At 39.8% G+C, this 27725-nt stretch overlaps 2 protein-coding genes across 3 annotated transcripts; one reads left to right on the top strand and one right to left on the bottom strand.

The window, feature by feature from the left end:
* The first annotated feature begins 2361 nt into the window (after positions 1 to 2361).
* borcs6 (BLOC-1 related complex subunit 6) lies at positions 2362 to 10102 on the top strand. Of its 2 annotated transcripts, XR_010166342.1 has the most exons (8): positions 2362 to 2440; positions 3660 to 4276; positions 4577 to 4763; positions 4857 to 5039; positions 6803 to 6966; positions 7081 to 7164; positions 7645 to 9399; positions 9856 to 10102. XR_010166342.1 is itself a non-coding variant. In XM_063890220.1 (7 exons), the coding sequence occupies exons 2-7, from the start codon at positions 3671 to 3673 to the stop codon at positions 7768 to 7770; spliced, it is 1350 nt and encodes a 449-aa protein (XP_063746290.1). In that variant the 5' UTR covers positions 2362 to 2440; positions 3660 to 3670; the 3' UTR covers positions 7771 to 10102. The 2 variants fall into 2 exon arrangements, 1 of the variants encoding a protein (XP_063746290.1); XM_063890220.1 differs by having other exon boundaries at positions 7645 to 10102.
* Positions 10094 to 26157, bottom strand: si:dkey-72l14.3 (Glyco_hydro_56 domain-containing protein). Its single transcript, XM_063890211.1, has 7 exons — positions 25850 to 26157; positions 16612 to 17265; positions 14550 to 14798; positions 14132 to 14278; positions 13826 to 13912; positions 13400 to 13609; positions 10094 to 11914 (listed from the first exon to the last, which is right to left on the bottom strand). The coding sequence occupies exons 2-7, from the start codon at positions 17206 to 17208 to the stop codon at positions 11492 to 11494; spliced, it is 1713 nt and encodes a 570-aa protein (XP_063746281.1). The 5' UTR covers positions 17209 to 17265; positions 25850 to 26157; the 3' UTR covers positions 10094 to 11491.
* Between the last annotated feature and the right edge of the window lie 1568 nt (positions 26158 to 27725).

Here is a 27725-nt window from a genome sequence, read left to right on the forward strand (position 1 = left end):
GAAAATAAATTCTTTAAAAATCCTACAATGTGATTTTCTGGATTTCTTTTTCTCATCCTGTCTCTCATAGTTGAGGTATACCTATGATAAAAATTACAGGCCTCTCTCATCTTTTTAAATGGGAGAACTTGCACAATTGGTGGCTGACTAAATACTTTTTTGCCCCACTGTATGTATGAATGGTCATAATACCTCATTACCTCCTTAGAGCTTAGAAATTGAGTACAAGACTTTTCTGTCTGATCAACACTTTGCCCTCCAGGTTTTCTGAAGAGAGGAAAAGATAATTAATAGCAAAGTGTCTTTTTGAGTAACTTAAAATGACATTAACGCAAATCAAAACAGGATCTGTAAAACTTATTTAAGAGATACAACTTTCAGTCAAACTGGGGTTTTATACAGTCAGGTCCATAAACATTTGGACATTGACACAATTTTCATTATTTTGGCTCTGTACACCACTACAATGGACTTGAAATTAAAAACTTCATATGTGCTTTAAGTGCAGACTTTCAGCTTTATTTTGAGGGTATTACATCCAAATCAGATGAATGTTGTAGGAATTACAAAACATTTTATACACTGTATCCCCTTTTTAAGGGACCAAAAGTAATTGAACAAAGTAGCATAATCATAAAAAAAATCGTCACTTTTAATATTTGGTTGCAAATCTTTTCTAGCCAATGACAGCCTGAAGTCTTGAACCCATAGACATCACTAGATGCTGGGTTTCGTCCCTGCTGATGCTCTGCCAGGCCTCTACTGCGGCTGTCTTCATTTCCTGCTTGTTCTTTTGGCAGTTTCCCTTCAGTTTTGTTTTCAGCAAATGAAGTGTATGCTCAATTGGATTCAGGTCAGGTGATTGACTTGGCCATTGCAGAAATTCCTCTTTGGTTGCTTTTGCATTATGCCTCAGGTCACTGTCCATCTGCACTGTGAAGTGCTGTACAATGAGTTCTGAAGCATTTGGATGAATCTGAGCAGATAATATTGCCCGAAACCCTTCAGCGTTCATCCTGCTGCTTTTGTCAGCAGTCACATCATCATTAAATATAAGGGAGGCAGTTCCATTGGCAGTCAAACATGCCCACGCCATAACACTACCACCACCATGCTTCACTGATGAGGAGCACGCTTTGGATCATGAGCTGTTCCTTCCCTTCTCTATGCTCTTCTCTTCCTATCATTCTGGTACATGTTGATCTTTGTCTCATCTGTCCATAGGATGTTTTCCAGATCTGTACAGGCTCTTTTAGATGGGTTTTAGCAAGCTATAATCTGGCCTTCCTGTTTTTGAGGATCACCAATGTTTACATCATGTGGAGAACCCTCTGTATTTACTCTGGTGAGGTCTTCTCTTGATTTTTGACTTTGACACAGATACACCCATCTCCTGGAGATTGTTCTTGATCTGGCAAACTGTTGTGTAGGGCTTTTTCTTCACCAGGAGATTCACCACAGTGGTCTTCTATGGTCTTTCAGGTCTTTTGGTGTTGCTTAGCTCAACAGAGCATTTTTTTTCCTTTCAAGAATGTACCAAATAGTAAATTTGGCCACACCTAATGTTTTTGCTATGTCTCTGATGTTTAAAAAAATAATAATTATGTTTCAGCCTAATCATGGCTTGCTTCACTGATAGTGACAGCTCTTTGGACTTCATATTGATAGTTGACAGCAACACTTTCCAAATTCAAATAACACACTTGAAATTAATTCTAGACCTTTTTTCTGCTCCTTGTAAATAAACTAATGAGGAAATAACACACCAGGCCATGCAACAGCCGGGCTGCTAATGTCCATTCACTTTTTGTCCCTAAAAAAGGGGATACCCGGGATAAAATGCGTTGTAATTCCTACACCATTCACCTGATCTGGATGTAAATGCCCTCAATATAAAGCTGAAAGTCTTTACTTAAAGTACATATTTATTGTTTAATTTCAAATCCAATGTTGTGGGGTACAGAGCCAAAATAATGAAAATTGTGTCAATGTCCAAATATTTATGGACCTGACTGTATATCCTTAAAGACAAACAGTATCTTTACATTTTTTTTTGTTATGAAATAACCAAACTACAACTTGTGTTCTTTGGAGGGATGTTTTCGGCGTTGTAGTGGTGTTTGTCTCCATCTGTGGGAGAACACTGTTACATGCAGGATGAACCTTCATGGTGTGGCTAGCGATAAATAAACTCACACTGCCAAAGCAAGCAAGAGTTAGTGTTGCTTGGCATACATCAGACCTGCTCTAGAAAAAATGAGTTTTGATTGAAATACTACTATGTCAATATCAATGAACATACAAACAAGAGGAGTGCTATTATTTCGCATGAAACGCTTTTATTTTTGCAAGGCGGAACTGTTCTGTTGAGAATCGTGGGGAGGGATTTGCTTGTCGGACTCGGTTGTTGCTTACATTTTTCGGAACAGGAACTACACTGGTGAGTGTTATCTTTATTAAATTATAGTCTCTGGAACTACTGTATGACCTTATCAACAGATAAGTAGCGTTGTTTACAAAAAAGTAAGCGTTGTCGTGTAGGAGTTTGCGATAATAGAAGACGTGGTGTGAAAGCATTGTGGTTTAAAGGCCTGGACAGCTAACGTTAGCCGTCCTGCGCTAACATCATCCAACAACATTAACCTTAACAGGGAGCTAGCTAGGCGCCTATTGACAGCAGCACATCAACTTCCTCAACGCTGCCAGGCAGCTCTTTATGTGTTCTTCATTCCTTTATCCTGTTTGTTGTTTGTTTGTTTGTTTATCAACGTAGTCTTTGCCCACTTGCTTTTGGTCAACCTCCAGGGGCGTTGTTTACTCAAAGGCTTGAAAATACAATGCAAGCTACTGTAAACACCAAGTAAGTTTGAGTCCAAGCTAATGCTAAGCTAATCAACCCTATATTACGTAATTTGAGACCTAACCGATAGTAACTGTAATCCATAAACCTCTCCATGCAACAGCTGCTGTTGTGGTTCAATAGTTTATACAACTATGACATTAATAACATGCAATGGAAAATAATAAGTTTATGCAGATACTTCATTAACCTAACCAAACAAAATTAGAATCGCAACAAAAGTAGAATCCTTTTTTCAATAGTAATCTGGCCAACAGGGCATCATAAACACAGTTGGAATAATAAGCATAACAATACACACAACTGCCACACCCTAGAAATAAATACCACAATGTCAAGTAAATAATAAACACAAAAAAACAGCTATATTTTAGAAAACGGTAGAATTTAAAACACTGTAGGGAGAATGTAGGATCAATTACATTCAGCAAGGGTCCAAGTTTCTCTCAGCATACATAATGTATTTTCTTATTGATAAACCAGAGGCATGCCAAGTCATAAACCGCAGCATTGTTAAGTTATGGTTATATCCGCTTCTCAACATTTCCCTCTTTAGAATATAAAAGTTATTGTGTGAATAAACTCCCTAAAAAAGAATCCCTAAACAAGGGTATGAGAAATGTATTGTTTTGTATGAGTAGCAAATCTCAGCTACCATATCAGCAGTGTTTCTTTAGAACTATAATAACCAGTGGCCCTATTAAGCAGTGGTTCATAGAAGTATGGTAAGTCCACCGTTGTTGAATAATTGATTAAATATATATTTAATAATGTCTAACATTCTCTATTTCTCCTCCAGCAGGTGGAGGGATGAGTCTCTTCCCTGTGATTGGCACAGACGTGCCAGAAACAGCTAATGGGGATGTGGCTCCCATCGCTTCAGAAAACGGCCCTCATGATCAGAAGTTGGTGAAATGCGGGGGCAGCAGAGTGCCCTGTTCTGGAGAGGGATCAGGGGACACTGACAACCACGTACATGTGGAGAACAAAGTTTATGATGGCGAAGGCTGCTTGGACTCAGAGACATTGAATAATGGTAGAACATCTAGTTTATCGTTACGCTCTTCTGAAGAGACCGACCCCTCCCTCCCTGCTGCCACATGCACAGGAGACTCAGAGGACTCAGAATCTGGCTCCAAAGACACAGATATCCATGAGGCTTCTAACACTGTAGAGCCTCCTGGTGCAGCTCTGCTGTGGGACCCTGCACAGCAGGCACATTTTAAAGAGTTACCTCCTAGAGAAGGCCCTGCCACGTCGGACAGACAGCAGATGGAGACGGACACCGTAGATGGAGACACCGACAGCCGAGACGAGGAGGAAGATGGAGAGAAGGAGAAACAGGATGAAGAGGAAGATGAGAAGAATGAAAAAAAGTGGATTCGTCAGCGTTCAGGAGGGAGAACAAGGGTAGAGGTGAGTGCGCTTTCGGATTATATTCACCTTTTGTAAGTTACATGTACCAGCAAGAGCAGATGGACACGACATGTAATGAACATATCCTGAACAAAGGTCCATGTAATGAGATGCTTTAGAGCCTTTAGGAATTATCTGCTTGCTTTTTAAGAAGAGTTGGTCATATTTCTAACAACTTCATTTGTGGATGAGACAAGAAACTTTCCGTCATAGAGAAGAGAAGTTTCATAATGATCTGTCAGCATAATTCAATAAGCAGAAATGTAACCGCTGCTCTTTACTTCCTCTACTGCTTTTCAGTCTTCACGACACTACTCCTCCTCAGCCCCTGGTCCCAGCACCTCGTCCTCTTCCTCCACCCCGCCTCCTCTTCTTCCCTCAGACGACCTCCCCTGCCCTCCCCACGTCATGGCCCAGGTCTGGGTACGCAATGTCCGGGGGATGCAGGACAGCAAGAGCCTGGATGAAATCAGCCAGTCGTGTGGAGGTAGATTTGGTTCTGTGGGTATTGCAGTATGGACGCAAATAAACAGCAGAATGTGAAAATCAGTCATTACTGACGTTTGCGTTTTCTCCACAGGTGGTTCGGGGGCACGGGGAGGGGGCAGAGGGGGCCAATCAGAGGGCAGACGGGCCACCATCTCCTCGGCTCTGGAGCTAGAGGGGACAGTCCACCAGGAGGGGGACCTGACTCACTTCATCTGCAAGAACCTGGAGCAGAAAATCAAGATGAGCTCCAAGCCCAGTCTGGACTGCAGCGACTGTAAGTATGAAGCTAAGGCTAAACTTTAAAAGGTTTTATTTAGACAAATAAAGTGAATCTTTAATTCATAACCAATTTAAAATACATCCCACTTAATAATTTATACATTTTATATAAAATAGTATAAAATCCTTATATGGAAAGGATTAAGAACTGCTGTAAGTGTGTGCGCAGAGAACTAGACATGCATAAGAGTGTGTGAGGATATCATGTCCTGTTACAGGTTGTCGTGTCCTGATGTAAATAAAGGATATGTGTTTTGTGTCTATATTTGTTGCTTTCATGATTGTGTTTTCAGGATGGTCTAACAGATGGTTAATTACATTTCGAGAGGCAGTGGGGATTCACACACAGTTTTCCCCTGCAGAGGATTACAAGCCTCATCATTTATTCATAACTTTGGTCATGTCTTAACCAGAAGTAATAGAGAATCGATCGACTATCTTAAGCAAAATAATGACTGTTTCTGTCAAACTGATGCTGACATTAATCATCTGAGCTACTTTCAAAAAAGAGCATCATAATGTTTGCGACTTGTTTGATATAAATCCGATAGATTATCTGGTGCCATATTTATAGGGAAAAGGTCTAAGTGCTTTTCTTTTTTCATACAGTTTCGCGACCCATTGAGAGACACTGTTTAAGTATCGTTATATTATTTTGAAGTGGCTCTTTGGCCTCTATTGCCATTGGTTTGAAGAAAATAAAAGGAGAACCTTTGCTTGAACAAGATAATCTCAGTTTAAGTCCCACGAAGCGTTATCATTTCCAGAGTCCTCTCTCTGTGAGATTTTTAAATGAATAATGAAATTGCGATGAACTCTCTTTGCCCTTGCTCTCTCCTTCTTCCCACTTGTTCCTGGTGGATTAAATTAGCCTCAGTCTGTTTTTTAACGAGCGGCAGAGACCCAAAGGAACCGAAACAGAGATGGTTTTTCCTGAAAAGGTCACACATTCACAGCAACGTCAGAGATGAAATCACGTCTATAAACTCAGCAGGTTGTCTGTGAGTCCAGCAGGTCCATTAGCGGCCATCTGTCCTGTCACATTTTCCAGGAGAAAGACGCTGAACCGCTTCCCTTCCCTCAGAGGAAAAATAGGAGGGTCAGATTAACTGGCCACTCAATTTAAACACAGCGACACAGTCAATACGCCCTCTGTGGCAGCTCATTCCCTCCACCTGCTGATTCAATTAGGAGCCATGACTCAGACTGTGTTTAGACTGGAGGGATTTATAATTGAGGTGCTGCTGCAGCCTGACAGGGATCCTTTTCAGACCTGCTTTTTCCTCCTGTCGTACCCTTCTATTTTGTGTATTCCAAGATGTAACAAGGCACATCTGTTCTTTTAATTTAGTGCCATGATTTGTTTTCATCTGTGTTGGCAGTTTATTTTGTAAGAGCGGCTGTTTCAGTAAACAGGAATCATTATTCAGTTGCTTTTGTGTTTATGTGTGGGTGTTTAGTTAATCTATTTTTGTAGTTTTCTTGTCCATTTTTAAACTGACACATAGTGTGCCTGTTTGAGGGTTGTTGCATCACTCTGCTTTTCCCTAACTGTGTGAAGAAAAAAATCATCAATCATTTTAACAATTATTTATTTGTAATTATCAAAGCAAAACTGTTATGCTCGTTTGGGTGTTCCCTTCCCTGTAGTGTGTTGTGGAGGTCTCTATGTAAATGGTCTGCAAAGGGTCAGGTTTCTCTCCCACACACTCCCTTGTGGTATATTATCCATCTCATTTCATAATTTCTTCTTACCAGCGGACTGTTCAGGTCCCATATACCGAAGCCGGGGGTCGTCACGCAGACCAGCAGACATCCCCCCCATTGATCCCGCTGTCCTATTGGACCTCGAGAGACACACCCAGGAAGTGTCGCACAGCGTGGAGATGATGATGCGGAGCCTCAACGGCACCATCCAGAATGTGAGTTAGAAACACAGCTATTGGTATAAAATGGATAGGGGTTTTTCTCAGACTCTTGCTAACTACTGCATTTGTGTAAATAATGTATCTCTGTACATCTGTGTGTTCATCCAGATGACGGCTCTGAGTGTGGGCTACATCCAGACCTACAGGGACTCTGTGGACAGCCTGGGGGAGTCTGTGGATATGAGCATAAAGGTGACACAGTGTGTGTGTCTTCTCCGTTGAGAAAAAGGGTTGTTTGAGGGTCCGCCAGAACTAAATTCTAATCTTCACTACAAACATATTTATGATAGCTTAACCTTTACTTTTAGTTAATTTTTAACATTTTTAACACAATTTTTAACATTTTGGACACAAATATTATAATCTATCATCATCAATGGGATTTATTTTACAGCAATAGTGTATTTCACAACTTGAATCATCATATCATAGCTTTTAGCGTTTGTTTTATTCAGTAGAAGATTTTGTAAATAATTTCCTTTTAATATTTAAATTTGAGAAGCAATGTGTAAAAGCAAAAGAAAGGCAGAACCGAGCACCCCTCAATATCTGTTTATTTATTGCCCAAAAATATTTGTATCACCTATTAATTAAGAGCATATTTTCCTCATATAGTGCTGTCTCTAAGGCATCATCTTTCTTATCGCCTGCTCTGTGCTTTCCCTCCCACAGGGCATGTACACACTGATGGCTCGCTGCGAGGAGTTGGACCGCTCCATGCAGCCCATACACACCCTGGCTGCACAGATCCGGGACATCAAACGCACCCTGGACACCCTGGAGGTGATCTGCAAGTAACCCCGCCCGTCCGGCACGAATACACACTCCACCTGCAAAGATCTGACGTCAAGCACATCCTGAGCGAGGCCGTCTGCAACTAAACACACCTTCCTGCAGGTAGCGCACACACTGCAGCGGGGCTTCAGTGCACCTCTGGATTCTTGGAGCCATTGCCACTAGGAATGCCGGATGATTGGCCCCTCCGCTAGTTCATAATTTGAAGATGTTTGTCTCGTGAGGTTTACTGAATAGCGCTTGATTTGTTCTCGGGGCTGATCTTCATCCTCTTCTTTTTTTTTTTTTTAAAGAGCACCACCTAAATCTCATCATTTTACTCGCTTTTGGGACACTTGGTCAAGTTCCTTAAGCCATACATGTGGGAAAAAACACAGATACAAACAGATCCATTGAGTTCGTGTGGGTGAGTGCTGCCTTTCTCCACCTCACAGCCTGAGGAGTGTTTTGTGTGTCATTGTCCGTCCAGCCCGCTTCGTTCAGATTGCACTAAGCGTTCCTCGCCACAGGGGAGCGATGTTTCTCTCTCTGTCGCTCTCTTCTTGTGTGGAGAGGCCAGTATGAACTTCTCAGAAGACACTGACTTTTGCACAGGAAGAGAAAGTCTATTTTTTAATCTTATGCAACAAGGATCAGATTCTTTCACTGCGCGGTTAATGAAGGGAGGGGGGCGTCATGTCTGTCGGTCTGTCTGTCTTTTTAAATGTTTATTTATTCGCTAATCTCAGTGCGCATGCTTTTTCAACTACACTGCTTCTCTGTGTCACTAGGAACAGCCAGATTTGTTCACAGGTTGCCACTGAACAGCCCACCTGTAGCATTTGGAGTTTAAACTCAAATGCTGCTTGAAGGTAGTTAGCAGTCGTAGGTAATGTAAGAGTTTTCTACTAAAATTCTCTCAGACTATTTATCAATTAAAAGCCGGTAACCTTTAATCTAAATGTCTGCCTTCCTAATTTAAAGCTATCACCACCCATGTGTCATTTGGCCTTGAACCTTCCTTTCCTCCTCTGCATCGATGCAAGATGTTTTCGAGCACTTAACTGGAAAATTGTAGCCGACAACAGTGGCTTTTAATGTTTGAATAGCTCTTGGTACTGATTTGAATTTTAAATGTCATCAAAAGTGAAAAACAATTTGTGCAAGGCTGATAAATCCAGCCAACTGAAACCACTGAAAATCTAATTAAATTTCCAGACATGGAGGTAGCTAACAAACTGCTCTGTGTCATTAATTGGGTTGTGTTGTTTTAGTTTTGAATCAGTCAATTGAAAGAAATGATATATTGTATTAGCAGAGCTCTGTGTCAAAACACATTTTGATTCCAAACTGCTAATATTAGGGTTTAGGTTTTGGTTATAACTGTGCTGCTGTTTAATGGTCGATACCTTCAACTGGAACATTATTTATTCTATATCCCCTAGGTTTGTGTTCCTGTAAATTCTAACAAGTGATGCTTCTGATTGTACTGAACAGTCTCAAAGAAACAAGGGTTGTGCAGCATGTCCTAGCGTTCGTTTTCTTCAACATTGAAAACATTTTTTGAACAAAAGATGATCTGGGAAACGTCGCTGGAGTCGGGACAGACCCTCTGCATGTGAACTAACGTGAACTCGTGTCACACTTTATGAAGTGAGTATTTATTAATTTACCTAACCAACCAAAAACCATTTGGAGCATTATACTTAATTTAATGTAAAGACTGCGGTACGTCTGTCATTGCACTGGTGGTAGATGGATTGACTACTGATGGATTTTGGGATATCTACAAAACGTTTTCATACTGCAAAGAGAAGTAGTGACTCTTCTTAACCTTGTCCTGCACCTGCTAATGTGTTTTCATCTCTGTGGGGAAAGATAATGTGATTGGCTTCACAAATTAAATTCTGTGTGAAATCTGCTCTTTGTTTGCTTGTCACTTTCCACGACCTTTTTGGCAAAAGTTTGTGAAAATTGTAAGGGTTATTATTAAAAAGGAACGCAAGCATCTCTTGAAAGCCTACAATAACACAGATATTGATCCTCATTCGCTTGATTTAACTGTAATTCCCTCCACTACGTAGTAAAAATGTAAATGCTCTCTTGCAGATGACGCTAAATGTCCAGAGAATGGAGCTTTGGTAGATTTTTCAGGTGAGGAAGGATCCTTGAGCTGTGGCAGGAAATGTGCTCGTTCATATTATAAATGTATGACACACAAATGTTATGTTGTACAATCAGATGCACCTGTGTAGATATTCCTTTCTGTAACTAAAAATGATTGAGATACCCTTCATCTTGAGTGTATATTTTATTGAAAATTAACAAATAAATTTACATCAGCTGCAAAAACAAACGTTTTCCAAGTTTATTCCTTTTTTTCTTTTTACATTGTACTACCTCAAGAAGGATGGGAGTGAGGCAGTAGCAGTTATAAACAACACTGGCTTAGAAAAAAATATTTACATATATGCACAGATGCTTATTATGTATTGAATGTACAGCTCCGGATAAAATTAAGAGACCACTCCAAATTGTTCTTAAATCTTTATCTCTACATGTATGGCAGCCATTCCAGTGTCTGTTGAAGTCCAACACAGGAACATTGTCAGTAGTTTATAGAATACAATACAAATGTGTAATTTAACTCAAAAGACAAACCTATAAATAATGAAACAAGAGAAAATGATAATGCTGAAGTGGTCTCTTGATTTTTGTCTACGGCTGTATGTCCTTTGATCAACAGATCCTGCATTTAAAACAGACATTTTAATTACTATAACTTTATGCTGGTGAGACCGAGAAGCTTTTTCACAGCAGATATTTTGATGTGTCCCAGCAGGAAAAGCACAATGTCAGAAATAACATTAACCATGGCTCTGTTTTATTCCCTGTAAGCTGTGACAGAGAGTAACTGAAGCGGTTAAATTAAATCCAGCCATCAATAATGGTATTGTTTACACCCCTGCTCTTGCTGCTGTGACATTTCAATTACAATGACCATGTTGAATTCTGCTACCACTCACGCGGAAGAAGCTAGTGAGCTGCAGTCAAGTGAATGAAAAAAATAATATTTGATGCCACAAAGTCTGGATGTTTTAGACAGTATGCAACATTTGAAGGCCAAAGTTAAAACATATGTCCTTTGTCCTAGATATGGATGTCAAACTTACTACTGGAAAACGAAGGAACAAAAACAATAAGGCAGATTAAAGGGCTGGTTCACTTGTGTTTCAAATAAACAAAAAGTCTCCTTCACCCCAATACAATGAAATGCTTCTTTTTCCTTTCTTTTTTTTTTTGGCGAACCAACCCTTTAACCCAACACTTAACTACTAAATGGAAAGAGAAACTTGAAAACATGAAATCATTTCCATACAACAAAGCACTGACAGAAAAATGTACAAACAAAATGTGCAAAAAAAACAAAACGGTCTGCATTCCTGTATCTGTGGTCACGGTAAAACATGGCTGATTCAATATGACAGGGACTACCTAAAATGTCACATCTCCTCTCTCTGAAAAGGATTAAATACAGCCTGGAGAAACTGAAGAAAAGTGACAAGTGTTTGTACCACTACTGTCTCTTGGCACGTTCGTTGATATGTTTGAAGTTCCAGCTTTAAACATAGTCTGTTGTACTGAACAAAGCAGCACTCCTGCAGCTAGCAGTGATCAGTGTCTTGCTCAAGGGCACTTCAGAAGGGCTCATATTGCATTCCTAGACCAGACCTTCCTGGTTTGTTCACATTTTAAAGTTCCAGGTAAGACTTCCAGCCACCAGCAACAGCAGACCAGTCAGGTTTGGGGCACTCGATGGATTCGTACAACTACCGGTAGTTACTTCCAGGGAAGGCGATGGACTTTGAGGACCATTTGAACTGCTTCCTCTCGACTCAATCACAGAGGCCCCTTTGGTTGTAGAAGCTCTTGTAGAAGGAGTTCTTGTAGTCCCCATTACATCTTCAGCCTTTTCTTTTACTTTACCCACAACAGATGCTCCGTCTTTGGGGGACTGCTGGTCCGAGACCTCCCCATCTGCTGTCTTGTACCACTGGCACTGGAAGTCCTTCTTCCAGATCTCTGCCGGGTCTGGTTCGACTGCTTTAGTGTTTGTGTCCGGCTGATCTGTGGCTTTTTCTGCCTCTGCTGCTTTATCGGCCTCTGCCTGAAAGACAAAATAAAGTTCAACATTAGAAAATGTTTCTGGAATTATCTTCTTGGAGGAACAATTTGTAATATCACTGTTGAAATGAAATTGGATAAAAAAAAGTCTGTCCCAAATTCAAAGGAGAAAAACATTTCAGAGTGTTCTTGTGGGTAAAACATTTTTCAGAATCCACATTGTGTTATGCTTTTTTTGACAACTAAATATCCTCAAAGAACATCCAGAGATTTCCAAACAGTGATAAGTGTTCCAGGGAACACATTGTTCGTGTGTTCAGGGCTCCAGCAAATCTGTATCTATTGTATCTCAGCTACTTTTTCCCTTTCTGCTTTCTTACTGTCCAAACACAGAATATCCTCAGGCAGCTGGACTCTCTGCTGTTGTCTTGGTTATTTTTATTTGTCGTGAGTTGAAATGAGTTGTTCTTTTTCCTACTCATCACACAGAAAGAACATAAGTTGAGAACTTATTTCTCTTCCGACACGTGCCTTTCACCAGGTGTACACATTTAAATCAACTCTTCAGTAACAGTCAAGGGGAGGAATGTCAAGGAGACAGAGACCTCATAAAGGAGCTTGCATCTTCTCAGCACATTGTACTAGTGTCTTGTATCACATTGTTGTATGTGTTTAACTTTTCTACAGGTATGATTACCTCCATTAATGCTGTAACTTAAGGAAACACTGTGCAATCCAGAGACTAACATGTAGCTAAAACTGTAGTTTGCTCAATTTAAAAGCACGACAAAAGACAGCCTACAAATAATTATAACATGTAATCAACCTGGACGGATATCAGAGAGAATATCAATCAGTTTCTATCTTTCATCGGACATTGAGTGTTCCGATAAGGATATTTGAGTGGAGATGAAGTATTTGCCTGAATCGAACCGCATTTTATTTCAACACTGTTACGTAGCCATGCAAACATGTTGGATTTGCGATAGTTTTAAGAGTGAAGAGCAAAGGAAAAACTAGATGTATCGAGATGTATTGAAAAGACATGTAAAACAATTTAAGAAATTAAACTACATATTGGAATCAAAAGTTGTAGTAGCCAATTTACTAATATTCAACATCCCAAATGCTTGACAACACTAGTTCCTCCTTGGCATTTATTGGATCAATGGATTTTCAACCGAGAAATCTGTGTTTCAGACAAATCAGTCAATTTAGCAGGTGGATTCAAAGCTCTGCACCCAGAATGAACTCCTCTCTAAATCAATTGTATCATTATATTTTTTAAGTACTTGTGGTGTATCATTGATCAGTTGCTAAAGTCGTTTAGCCAATTAACTGAAAACTGAAAAAGTTATTCCTTAAGGCTCTTGGAGTCACCACACCAACAAGAGAAGGAGTCAGAACCCGAGATCTGTGGGCATCAAGCTGGTGTACAGGATTAAAGATAACTGCAATTTAATATACAGGGTTTTTAGATCCAGAAAAGATGCATCTTTAAATCGCCTTTAAAATCACATTCTCTCACCTTTTCTGTCACCTTCACCACTTCGGACGGAGGTGTGGGTGCGAGTGGCGGAGCGAGGTGGAGGTATGCCGAGCTTTCTGGATTTTGACGAACACATCGTCCCTTTCCCTGGCACAGAGAGGCTGAGCAAAGCCGAGTTGCCGTGGTTACGTTCATGGAGTAGGGTCCCAGTACCTTACGTACAAACTCTGCTAGGTCCTGACATTCTCTCTGAGAAACAGGTGGGTAGACGAAAATAAAGTTTTTCTCAAGACATGTCATAACGCACTTCTTTTGCCCACACAAAGCCATCTTTGGAAGTTAATGGTAAAGCTATGGATTAGGAAGCTGAAAGCCTTTCTATCCTTTATAAAAATCAGTGGCTGGACAAAACTTGCAGAGATTTTCATGGGTGTATGCACTTTATGTAAATATGTAGTTTTATACCTCTGTCTTAGTCTCACTTCTCTCCCAGATGACAACTCCAGCTGTTCCCATGGCAGCACTCTCTCCTATGGTGCTGACCAGGTCTGCCTGTTAACAAGAAAGTATTCAAAGAAGCTTTAAAAGCACAGCACGCTGTTTTACAGCTATCCTCTGTCATAGTATAAACACCATTATACTTTATTTCACCCTTCATCCATCCACTGAAGATAAGAGTGCAAATCCAAAACCCCTTTCTTATTGTTTTTCTTTCCAATTTTAGAATAATTAATGCTATGATACCACATGATACCTGCAATAATACCTCACCTGTGACAGGAAACTGTTAGTAGAGGCGTAGACACTCTTGATCAGTGGGAAAACAGGAAGATCAAACGCAGTCCCAGCCAGAGAGGAAACTCTTATTGCTTCTTTGATTTGACTGGACAAATAAAGCCTGGCTCCAGGGGTGCCACCCTATCAGAAAAAGGTGCAGATAGTACAGATTTGTACCAATTGTCCAGGTACAATACCATTTGTCATTTACAGGATTTATACTGTTTCGTTTACAGAAAATGCTCTCTCATCAATGCTCTCAAGGGTCAACCGGTCCGACCAGTACCTCTGAATTGTGTGGATGTGGGAGGACCCCTGCTTGAAGCTTTATTTATTCAATCGGATTGCTTTCTTTACCCAAAACAGAAACCTGAAATAATAGACAAAAGAACAACACATAAACGTTTCCCACCTGCATCTTTTCCAGGGTGAGGAGAGGGTAGAGGGCGGAGCATCGTTTCCATAGCCACAGAAGCTCATCGTTAAGGGCCATCTCCGTAGCAGGGCACTGGCTGGTGTAATTGGCTAATATGGTCTGGGCGGGATCCCCGTTGTAGCAGCTGGGGTACGGGGAGACGCCCCATAATGCTTTGGGCCTCAACCTTTTGACATCCCGTAGAGTTTCCGTCATTACTGCCTGCGCTGCTGCCTCGAAGTCCACCTGTGACAAGATCAATACATCCTCTTTCAGTGCCCTCAGCACACTTCCTCTTTTGTGATCTGAAATGTGCAGTCCTTCGATGTTTTTGGGAAGAGTGAACATGAAATGCCCAAATCACCAAACTTAACCCAAGTGATCAGCGATATGTTGGACACTGAGATGATAGAACTGTTTGTTGAAGATTTGGCCTCACAGTTTCTGCTGGAGATTCTTTTGTTAAATTGAAAGCTCTGAACACAGTTGCAAATCAGTGAGTGAAAAAAAAAAAGAAGCTGAACACACTAATCTGCTTCCTCTGAACTTTAGATACACTCATTAGCAGATATTTTCATATAAATGCATAATCTGTAGGAGACAGAAGCGTTCTGTTTGTATTTGAAGTCCCGTTGGAGCTCGAACAGTAGGACCTTTTACAGTAGGTCCTTGTTAATAGCAAAAAAGGCAGAGGGCATTGGCCGAATTGAATTTACGAAACCGATCTTACGGCTTTACAGCTTTTTATTCGCGTAACAAAAAACTTGTGAATGAGTTTGGCTGTAAACATTGTCTCTTACCTCTAGCTGCATTGGCATCTGGATATCGGTAACCTACACTAAAACCCTAGAAATATTGAACTTTTGAAAAGGCAAACTGAATGGCGAGAGACGGGATAATTATCTTGGACTGGCATCGCAGAAGTTTACTAATGAATACTCTACATCTCATTTGTTAAATCCATTCAAAAACAGTTGTTATAGTGACTGTGATTAAGGTGCAAACTATTGCTTGACCAGGCACAGTTCCTTTATGGCGTCTCTGCCAGTTGCTGGGAAACTTAATTGTGAATACACAAGTTCAGTACAATGACCGCCTGTGAAACCACAATGTGCTTTTTTTACACTTTTTGTATGATGGTTTTTGCATGAATTAACCAAAAATATAACATGGTATTTATTCCTTTTTGATACCTTTGACAGAACCCAGCTAGCTGTTTCATCCTGTTTATAATCTTTATTCTGATCTAAGATAACTATATTCTGGAGGTAAAAAAATGAAAATGGTGTCGACTTTCTTCTAAATATATGCAAGAATATAAGGGAGGCTATTTCCAAAAGTGTAATGTTAAATTAGGGTTGGACATATTCCAGTCTAAACTTAACATATTTTTTCACCTTTGCCTTCTTATCACATATTTTCTATTGGCCATTGTTGATTCGTTTGCATACAATTAAACAGGAGATAAGAGTCACCTACTTGGTTAAAAAGACTCCCTGTTTATACAACCATTTTAAATTTACAGAATCAAAGTAAAGCTGTTTTTACTCTTCGTTGTAAATGATGAATCCTTGTTTCTTCTCAGCAAATCGTGCACTTGGTCATAGTGAGTCATCACATTAAGTAATTATATTCTGTCACTCTTCTTTCTTCTGTTCCTTACTCATGTCCTCCCTCTTCCTTCTTTGGAAGGTGCTCACATCAGAAAGAAATATAATTGCCAACATAATACCGATACTTTGGTTTAATGACCAAAAGCAAATGGTACCATAGTGGTGTTAGTCCATGTAGATATCTGTAGCAAAGATGTTTCTTTGACTAAAGAAAATACATTTGGAAGTCTTACACTCTCCACCACTTCCAACAACTCTAAAAGCTTTCTCTCCAATTACAGCCATGACCTGACAACCCCAACCTTATGAGCCTTCCTTTTTATGTCTCTTGTCTTTCCACTTTTTATTTTTGCAAACAAGTTTCCTACCTTGTTCCGTACCTGCATAGCTGTTTCTTCTTCTAACATTTCCCCATTTTATAGCTTATTTCGCTTCACATGTCTTACCTGTGACCACCTCTCGACCTCCTCTGGGGTCCAGTTCGGAAAGAAATTCTTCATCAGGTTCCTAGAAGCCTCTAGACACATCGCCTGCTTTTCTCGATTTCTTGACCACTGAGGAACCCACTCTGCCCAGCGCAGCACCCCCAGCCCGAGGTACCTTGGGGCAGGTAAAGCTGCCTCTATGTCCTGCTGTGTCTTTTGAAGGTGGTTGTCCAGCCGTGTGTGCTGTGGTAACCCGCCGTTCACCGGTGTGTCTTTGTCTATAAAATAAGGGTAGTTCCCTAGAGTGTCCTCATAAAAAACTGCCACACGGCCCTCCCGTTCCATCCCATAGGAGCTTGGATCTGGCCGATCGGAGCAGGCAGAGTCAGAAATGCCCCAGAAAATGATAAAAGGCTGTCCAGACAGGAGAGGGGGGCGGGCTGGCTGGGGTGGACCAGCAGTTCCCAGGTCAGCAAAGGCAGCAAGCAGGAGAAGGAAGGGCAGTAAAAAAGGAGGCTGAACTTGAAGGATGGCTGATGAAAAAGTCCTGCCATTGTAACTTGTCAATTTCGGTTCCTGCTTTGGGTCTGGACGCGTCCGTGGCTCGGTCCACGCCATTGGAGCGGCCACCTCTCAGGCTTTCACCCCTTCAAGCCCTCACAGCCAATCATGTTCCTGTAAAACACAAAGAGGAAGTCAAACCTTTATTCTACAGAACGATACTGCCAAGTAATGAGCAACAATAAATGAAGGTCTGCAGTATAATTCCCCTGTATGGTTTGTTGCTGAACAGCACCTACACATCACAAAAATATAACCTATCCTGAGATACTGTGTCTTGAAAGACGGAAGAAAAAGTCTCAGGGTTTTTGGTCTCCACAAATTGCCCTACAAGAATCTCCTGATATTTGCTTCTGTCTACTCTATAGTGAGCTAAACCCTATTTTTTATCTATCATCTTTGTCTTATTTTAAAATCCTCCCTTAAACTGCTCTTATCTTCTCTACCATCCTTTATGTACCCCATTGTAAGTGGGTTTAGTTAAATCTGTGACCGATTATAGATTTCTCATGGATGCCCACAGTCACAAAGAGAAATAGTGTAGTGTACTTAATATTTCACTTAGCCATGCTCAGTTGTGTTCCACGTTTAAAAATGGTTGGATCGTGATGAAGAGGAATACATGCGGACATCTAAAGCAGAGACAGAGTGTTTCTTAGGGTGACAAAGTAAGAAAGCTTCCTATAATAACTCCTCTCCTTCAACTTTCTTTCTCTTTTTTTTTTACAATGATCTGCTGCATCACCAGGGACTGATTGTCAGTTCTCCATGCCCAAAAACATAGAGATGTGTTGAAGGATTTAAAGTTTAATCAAAAAGGCACATTAAAAATGTGTTTCTTGAATAAATTGACAACATAAATCCCTGAACCATTTTTTTTTTGTTATTCTCATCAAACATGGATTCTCTTACCAAATAAATACTCTTTTTGTAAATAGAAATCCGGTATTAAGTACCCAACTCAATAACCGAGTTGCAAATATGTTCTGGCAAAACTTCACATCCCTTGCCTCCATATGTATGCATATCTGTGCATGAATAACATATTTCTTATAGGACTTTTTGCACTGATTTACACAAAGAAAGGCATGTGGAATAATCAAGTATTAGCCACACGCTCTACTGCTGCAGTACTACTGTCCTATATTTAGTACTTTTATCAATAATAGAATTCTGTCTGTAAAATAATTAAGATTTTATCCCAGCATTTGTTACACTGCATGTGTTCTCTAACATGATCATTTACCATCGTAAAGAATTGTAAAAGGAACCCAGGAATAGATTGCAGTCCTGTTATATTGTATTTCCTCTCTGCAGTAACACATGTTGTTCTTTAGACAGTTTTTTTTTTTTTTACAAAACAGTAAACACCTTAGTTTTCTTTCCATACTACTTCTCTTGTGTTTTGCATCCGGAAGCTGGCTTGAGTTACTCAGAGACCTCACAGTTTGTTAGCATAGCGTAACTGAAGCAATTATCACATAATTTTGTCCCTTTAGTGCCAAGGGACTGACAACCCTGTGTGACTCACTCAGCTAATGAAGATAATGTTGAATAAAGTGCTAATAAAGGTTAGCAACAAAGAATCCGGTCAGAGATACATGCCAGGGAAACATTTGGAACATTTAATTTAATCTAGTACTTAACTTTGGTTAAATTGGAATTTGTAATTCATAATATTGATTATTTATATATTCACTTTACTATTCTTAGATTCCCTACACTTCAAATTGACATATTCTACTCTTTCTCCCCAAGAGATCCCTTACAGCTGCCAAATTTCCCTGCAAAGCATGCAATAAGCTTATAAAATATTTAGCTGTTTAAACAAAAGAACAATTTGTTAGACCACCTGCTATTTTAAAGGCCTACTGAAGTGCAGCAGTACACACCACGCAGTCTAATAGTACATATACAACTGAATAACATATATCATTGCAACCCATGTCAGTGCGTTCAAATTAACGGAGTAATTAATCATTTAAAATTGCGCGCCAGGAAATCCCTGAAAACGTTCTTGCTTGAGACCTTTGGGGGTGGAGCTCCGTCGTGACGTCACGAGTGTTACCACAAGTTTGGCGTCCATTGTTGCCGGTGTGTTTCGTCGTGTTTTGCTTTGTCAATTCTAGGCTAAAATGACAAAAATTGCGAGTGGGAAGCCATGCATTGCGGCCTTCTGCAGCTGATATAAATATAATCCACATGTGTCTAATCTATACACATTATCAGTGCTTTCTTTGTAGACCATGCATCGCAGCGATGCAGTCTTCATACTCTCTGACTTTGTACTATGAACTGTGAAATAGTACGGCCGGGGCAGCTTTTTCATTGATCTGTTGTGTGCAGTGTGGCAGTGGCCACCTGTAATGTTACGTACATGTATTTAGGATTGACTTTTGTATTGGTCATTGACATTATTATTACTATTTGTTAATAAATGGACTCCTTTCAGTTTCACAATGCCAATGGCACGATTGTCTACTGGTTGTGCATTATCATGGGTCCCAAAGGGTATAACAACTTAGCAATACGTATTTGATTGGTTTAAACAACGTTTCTACACACGATGCTGTTTGGGCACTGTATGTCGCCCCGGGCAGGCTGCAGTGCTTGGGACTCTGGGGCTATATGACACCCAGGGCTGGGAGGCAGTTTAGAATCTTGGCGACAGATGTCGCCCAATGCAGTAGACAGGTTAAAGAAAAAACAATGACAATAACAGGCCAGGCTCAAAAGGAATACTAATTACCATTCTGTATTTTGTAGGCGATCTATATCGTGGTCTATCCCTCCACCGTCTCTGTCGTCCTCACCACTGTCAATGTCACTCCCAGCGTCTGACACGGCTGGCTCAAACATATATGGTTGGACTCCCAGTGGCTCTGCCACGTCGATTTCTCCATCTGATGACAGCTCAGGGGCATCAAACAGCTCACTGACGTTTTCATCGTGTTCAGCACCAACAGAAACCGACGAATTTTCGCTGAAATCACTCTCACTAGTACTGCTAGCAATGGTTGCAACACCGGTACAGTTACACTTGTGACGTCACGCGAAAGTCGTCTTCTACTTCTGGTACAGGCAGACTGTTTTGAGAACGTCCTCACCGGCTGATAAAAATCGTTTTTTCTTGTCAATTATTCTGCTTGTACGTGCTCCCCAAAAATACAAGAATTTCCATCAAGTAATACTGAACTGCTATCCCAATTTAAGTAAAAAAAACAAACATTTCAGTAGGCCTTTAAAATACTGCCTGCAGGTAAATGCATCAATAATTAAACACCAACACACACAGAAGAGGCAGGAGAACTTTGAAGATAAGCTCTGCAGTTTCTTCCCCCCAGTGTGTGCTTGTAGAGTTTATAGATTAATTCATTCCACTTAGCATCATGGAACTTTACGGTTAGGGATAATGAAAGACACAGAAATACAGTGACAGAACACCAAAGTAGTGCAGTTTGAACTGATGAATACAATCTGAACATCCAGATGGCTTTTTGGCAACATTTTAGGAGAAAAGAATGTGAAAACAAATAATAATAACGTTTGACAAATAATCTGTGTTTTTCCAGGAAGGAGGTTTTGTTTCCCATCTTACGAGTTGACAGAAAGCATTTCAAATGAGGTTCTGCTCATGTGACGGACAGAAACAGGGGAAAGCCCTTCCATCAGGTAGCTGTCAATAATGGGCCTGATTAGCGAAACCTTCCGTCAACTCACAGCAGTGTTGTTCCATGGTTACATCGAAAAAAGCGCTAGTTCAAAAAGCAGCTCATGATATGAGATAATGAGAACTGCAATCTCCACTAAATGTTTTTCTCTGTAAATGATGTGGGTGGCTGAGTGGCAGCTTTGCGTAGGCGGTAGGACACACTGGGAAAAAAATGGCTGAAAGACCAATGTCACAATTATTTTTTGGTGTAAAGTCTGTAGTGCATGTGACTAATCCAGCGGTACTAAAGTAACCACATGGAGACACATAGGTTTTAAAATGTGTTAGCTTGGGATGTAAACAGTGGATTTTAGCAAACAAGTCTCCCTGAATGTTAAAAATATGTGTCTGTGTTAACATTTGTCACTGTGACTGTTGACCATTGGTAAAATGGCCAAACTGCAATAACCGACTTCCTGTAGTTTTATCAATACCGTACTTGTCCCTTTCACCTTTCAGTATCTTTGTTCACACAATCCTTACAACTCCCCTATGTCCACGTTTGAAAATCTCTGCTTTAGACTCTCCAAGACTTTGAATTCTTCTTTGTAGTTATTTTTAAACCTATTCGTCAGTCTGATGATGATGATGATGATGATGATGATGATGATGATGATGATGGATCGTTAAACTGAGTTAAGTCCAGTTGGCTGTAAAAGCTGAAGAATATGATCATTATAATCAAACTATTTATTTATGCCCTGTTTTGAAGTGGCTTGTTATTTATATCCACACACGTTTTTCAGATTTTCTTTTTCCATTTCTCACGGAGTGTCCCATTACTCTCGGGTTAAAGGGGACATTAACCCTCACCTTTTACTTCACATGTATCTGGGTAAATGAAGTGCCTACTAAGTCAATCCAGTTAGTTTTCTATGAGCTGCCTCAAGTCAGAAAATAGTTTTCCTTCCCTTCAAATGTCAAATTTTTCAGGACGGGTTTAAGGGGACAGGCGCTTAAAGGAGTGTTTAACAGAGGGCAAAACCTGATAAATTCAGACCACCAGTAAGAGAAAAATAAAGTTCTGTAAACATATTTTAGTAGAAAACCAAAAAACAAGTATGAACCTGAAATTGAGCATTGTATGTCTCTTTTGATGTTCTGTGATATTTTTTTCTTCTTCATCTTGTTGTAGCTACACAAGGTCATATTTTGTACAAAATGCCAGACAATTGCTTGTTAGCAATGGAGCCTTTCTCTACACCTGCATGCCTTCTAACAAGCTATTCAAAGAGAGAATAAACACTGATTTACGTCTGGTGTTGGAGACAAAGTGCATCTCAAAATGCCAAGGGATACCATTAAATATACTGAATTTAAATGAATACACATAAAGCTTTACCATTCCCCATTTGAGGCTCTGCTCACCCTCACAGGTGTTTTATATTAGCCCGGCAGATTACACATTATAACCATATGGTGCTATGTTGGAAACCAAGAGATTTGTCAATAAAATGTTAAACCGGGATATTTAACATATTCAAAGAAAAAAATAACCTTTTCAATACATACATTAGCATTTCATTTTTATGTAACCCTTTTGTTGAAATGTTGTCATGTGAAGGTTACAGTAATCCAGTTGATTGACACCTCAGTCAAGGTTTAAGTATTTAACGTTTGTACGTTCTTATCCGTACAGACTTCCACAGAACGGTTGAATAAGCTTGAGATCACCAACATTATAATCCACTAATACCTAGAAGGTCAGAGTTCACAGATGCACTGCTTATATCTCAGTTAAAAAAAAAACGTTGATGTAAAAAAATGCACAAAATCAGTAAAAGAAATAAGGCAGAATGATTTCCTCTCAATTGTTTTGATTATTCCAAACCTGTGAAATATAAAGAGACTTTTTTTTTATTGAATTTGATCTTTAAGAATATATTTACTTTTATTGTCTACGTTTTACAAAGAGTATCATATCAACTTATTACAAATGTCACCTGCCAGATATTATCTGTTCTCAAACTGCTATTTCTTTTATTCCATTAACTTCCATCGCGTCACACTGTATGTAATCCTTCACTCGCTGGTGGTGGTGAGTGGTAAACGTAATAGCTGACTAATCTGTTCAGACAAAGCCTCTGTTCTGTGTTTACTCGTCTGTCTGGAGTGAGGCTGATCCTGAGCCCACCGCCTCCGCAGCTCACGGCAAACACCCTAAACCTTAATCATTATACACTATGGAGCGCTTCAGTTTATATATTACGCTCTAGGTAAGAGGTACAAATCAATCCACTGAATAATACATTGTGAAACACAAACATTCAGCAGATTCCTGATAACAGGCTATAAATATAAGTAATGTTTATTTTTATGGTGTCCTTCAGCCAAGATCAAATTATAAGCATATGAATTCAGCATTTTGTATTTGCAGTTATTTAATTTTCTAATGTGTTCATTTTTATCTCACAGCTCATTTATCTGCTCATCTCCCATGAAAGCCGCCACGCTGTGCCACTAAAGCAGGGAAAATAAATCTATTATTTCAACCTGCTGGCAGTCTGATTTGATCTCGCTGTCATCAAACAGTGTTCAAAAAGTCTGTTTCTGGGGTGAAACATTTCCATTACATCAATACAACACATGCTGATTATGTTAAATTTAGACCTCAGGATCTTGTTTGAAATCCGGAAGCTGCAAGCTTACGGCCGCATTTGGCTGCTGCTTTCTATTTCTGACATTGACAACCGCATGTTAGCTACAGTCTAGAAAAACTGGTTTTCCTTTTCCGTTCTGTGTCAAGTCAAACTTCTCTTTATCAAAAGACCTAGCTATGGCTTAATTTCAAAGCTTTTAAGAAAAAAGGGGCACTTATTCATCTTTTGTTTGAAAAACATGAAGCCTGAAGAGAAGAAGTAGTTTCTCCTAACTGGGGTTAAACTACTGATATTCTCCTTTTGAATCTTTGTGCTGCAGTTTGTTCTGTTGCTGAAGTTGTAGCAGTAGCGATGGAAGGGTCCAATCAGGACGGGAAATCGGTCGAGATTAGAGCGATGCATGCGTCACTCCAGTCTGATGCCCAGAAAAGAACCATGCTTCTGAGTCAAAACATAGTACATTGGTTTAAGTGTTTAGGGGTTATAGTACATTTGATGGCAGACAAGTAGCCCTCACAGCCTCTACAGTTATGTACATGTATGTTTTATATTGTTAATAATATATATTATATAGTAGTCTTCCTGAGGAGTGTGTGAACAGTTGGCAGTATTTGTTAATGCTCACTGACAATAGTGACTTCTGTTTGCTCAGAAAATGGACATCAAAACATCTGTAAGAATTGTAAATAGTAGGAGCCACAGGTTGCTGCCATTTTCACTCACTGACTACGTTTTTACACCCAGGAGTCTAAAGATAGAGATGTCAGTCGAGCACTCGTCACATCACTGTCAGCTCATAATTTCTCTTTGTCCAGCACATTGGACTAGTTCACGATACAGGTACAACCACAGTGAGCATCTGACATTTGCTGTGAATTATCATGGCCCCAGAGGAAATGAAATCTCACCCAATGTCAGCTAGGGTTAGCTCAAGCCCTGCCCCAAACGATAGCAGGGTATGAATTATTTGGTGGACAGGGTATATAAGATATCTTTACTTCTTTCATTGTAATAACAATTTCTTACAATTATCTCCCAGCCGTGGTCCTGTCTTTCACAATATATTAAGACGTTTAAAACTTAAAATACAGAAAAGATCAAGAAGGCCTTTACACCTGTGATGGCAGGTTCAGAAGTGCATAGCTTTAGATGTGATTGATAACCTGTGTTGATGTAGCTGTGATCAATTTGGGGTTAATGATAACATGTTAAATGTTTTATCTAGAAATCTTTTAAACTCATGCAGTAACACACCCCGGGCGGCGTACATATGGCAGCCCACCGCTCCTAACACTAGGCTGGGTCAAATGCAGAATGTGCATTTCCCCTCTGTGGGACGATGGGTTCCTTCTTCTTCTAACTCAAATATATCTTATATCTTTTATTATACATCTACAATATCAGTTACCCTGATTTGAAAACGTTTTCCATTGTTAGAAACAATTATATTTTAATGCCATTTGTAATGACAGTGGTTTTTAGTTCTTAATTTCTAAAATATTAATTTGACTTTTCTTTCAGGGCCATAGTCAATTATTTTGTGATTTCTATTAATGTAGCCCTTTCCAAATAGTGACTCAAAGTAATTACAACCGCACAGACAGTAAGTCAGTGTAGCATGTGTGTGTGTAACATAATGGTGTGCAGTATTTATTTAAGTAAAACTAAACTCCGTGCCTTGTATTTGCAGGTAATAGGTCATAAAGTGATTATTGATTTTATAACAACTACAGTTGTGCCCACTCAAATTTAATGCATTTTATTAAAGCATAATGCGTGAATAGGAAGGTTATATTAAAGCATAACGGAGAAATAGGACTACCTAACTTTTTACTTAACGTTAGTTGACTAATTATATGTTATGCTTTTCGTTCATTTCACATTAGACTATAACGCTTCTCTTAAGAACTTATGAACACTTTTCTTTTTTCCTAAACACAACAATTTCTGAAGGCCATTGATTTCAACAAAATTACAATTTATCCCAAAACAAATTTTCACTCCCTGCCTGGCTCCAGACCTTTCAATAGCTGAATTTGTATTCATTGATTCAAAAAGAATAATGACCTGAAACAAAATGGTAATTCAGATTTAATTATGATGCTCGCCTCTGACCAAATGTCATGAATAAAACAATACCATTGCATTTGATTCAAATATGGAGATCTGTGTGTTATCATGTATCTAATTCTGCTGTGAATCTATTTAATGTTTTAATTTGGCATTTTATCTTCTCTACTGATGATTGATGATTCTTAATATTTGTCATTTCTATAAACATAGCTTGTTGTAATGTTTTTTTGTAACCCGCTGGCTTACTTTACTTGCATTATATTTGATAAAATAATGAAAGTTCCACCACCATATCAAGTCAAGAGAAACTTACCGAGGCCGGGCTTGTTCCTGTATTTACTCCTCACAGTCTGGACATTATCTGAATTACTGCTCCTGACAGGGCACTCTTTTATTCCTGTTTCTTCTGTTTTATTCGTTACTCTTCCAGAGACAGAAACCAAGAAATCCTGCTGGATTTGTGCGAGCATGGATAAGCTGTGCATGTAATACATGCAGCAAAAAGAAGCCTGACATCTGGAGGACAGAGATAAAGAACGAGACGGAGGGAGATATAGAGACAGAAATAGACAAGAGAATTAAAAAGTCAGATAAAAGGGGAGAGGGGGGGGGGGGGGAGAAGGAAAAGACAAACAAAAAGGTATAATAGAGAAGTAGAAGAAGAAGAGGCGCTGAGAGTGCGACCAGGGGAGCAAACTGATGGGTGGGCAGGTGTAGGTAGGTGTGTGTGTGTGTATCTGACCTCGCCTTCACAGCCAGGCTAAGCTTCCTTACCCTGAGGTGGTAAGCAGGGTCAGTGTCGGCCATGACAACTCACATGACCAACGACACCGACCATAATCCCATAATCCTGTGCTCCACCGCTACCGCTCTTGGCTAAACAAACACCCGAGCTGTGGAGGATCACACCTGTCCTCCGCCCACTCACTTCCTTCTCTCCCTCCTCTACTTCTTCATTAGTCCCTTGTCTTCTTCCTATACCTCTCAGTTTCTTTCCTCTCTTACCTACCCCATACTATTTAATTTAAATTATTACCTGTATTTTCTTTTAATTTCTTTATTAATTCCCCCATTACTTTTTTGTCCCCCCCCCCCCCCCCCCCCCTCTGGCTCCTCTGCTCCTTCCCAAATCCCTCTCTCCCTAATCTCTTTTCCTCCACACTTGTCTCTGTTGTTCTATATTGACCTTTTCTGTCAAGGACTCAGCAGCAACAAAAAACCCCAGCACTGTCTGGGTTGGTGTAACACAGCTACATCTTACTCCTCCTCCTCCTGCTGCTCTTTTCATTCATCTATCCTTCTTTTTACCTTCTCCTTTTTGTTCCTCCCTGGTTTCCTGTCCAACTATTTTAATGTCTGTTGCTTAACACATGATGTATGTGCCTCCTGAAAGCAATCTTGTTTACACAACACTATAGAGAAGCTGGAACCACACCAGCACCCCCGTGAGGATTTAAACGAGCAGGTGACTTAACCTGTTGGTGATTAAAAGGTCCGGATGAATTCTTGGAAATACCTCACTTGGTGAAGGGTGCTCCTCCCAAGAGAGAATTTAGTTTAAAGGTGTGGCTATTCTTGGTTAACAGTTGATAGTAGGAAATACTTGATGTATAACATGCTTCATTTGAACCATTTCATATTCTTACACACTATATTTAGGCAGTGTTTTAAGAGATCTGTAATTTAGACATATTGACTGACATAGAATAAGTGAGGGTTTGAGTTACCAAATGGGATTTAAAATCTAACATTAACATTTGATTGGATTGCTTGAAGCAGGTGGGGCTGACTGATGGGACAATGTATGCTGAGTCATTCCTACTCGCTCCGAAATACACACAGTAGTTTACTCGAGAGAGTTTGTGTTTTTCAGACCCCATAAATCATTGTCAGACAGATATAGAGTTCCACAAAGTTTATTTTCGAATCTCTAAAATGTGAAGCATTGCATTGTTGGATTGTTAGCAGGAGGTAGTGTACCTGCCATGGTCAAAAGCCAAGTGCAGTGTTATGAATTGTGAGCAAATCATCCCAAAATCACATTTAATTAATCAAATATAAAAAGGCTGAGTTAATGATGAGACAGGAAAACATCAGAAAGGGATTTTGCGATAAAACTAGTAGAGCAGACTGGGCTCTGGTTTCAGACAGAGGGTGAAAAGAGGTGGTATGAGAGATTAAAGACCTTT

This window comes from Eleginops maclovinus, chromosome 1 (assembly GCF_036324505.1).
Source record: "Eleginops maclovinus isolate JMC-PN-2008 ecotype Puerto Natales chromosome 1, JC_Emac_rtc_rv5, whole genome shotgun sequence".
In the NCBI taxonomy this organism is placed as follows: domain Eukaryota; kingdom Metazoa; phylum Chordata; class Actinopteri; order Perciformes; family Eleginopidae; genus Eleginops; species Eleginops maclovinus.

Coding starts and splice junctions, on each gene's coding strand:
- borcs6 (XM_063890220.1), top strand. CDS start 3,671: ATGAGTCTCTTCCCTGTGATTGGCACAGACGTGCCAGAAACAGCTAAT. Junction 4,764..4,856: donor AATCAGCCAGTCGTGTGGAG/GTAGATTTGGTT, acceptor TTTTCTCCACAG/GTGGTTCGGGGGCACGGGGA. Junction 7,165..7,644: donor CTGTGGATATGAGCATAAAG/GTGACACAGTGT, acceptor TCCCTCCCACAG/GGCATGTACACACTGATGGC.
- si:dkey-72l14.3 (XM_063890211.1), bottom strand. CDS start 17,208: ATGGCGTGGACCGAGCCACGGACGCGTCCAGACCCAAAGCAGGAACCG. Junction 13,610..13,825: donor GAAGTGAGACTAAGACAGAG/GTATAAAACTAC, acceptor CCTGTTTCTCAG/AGAGAATGTCAGGACCTAGC. Junction 11,915..13,399: donor TGGTGAAGGTGACAGAAAAG/GTGAGAGAATGT, acceptor TTTGTCTTTCAG/GCAGAGGCCGATAAAGCAGC.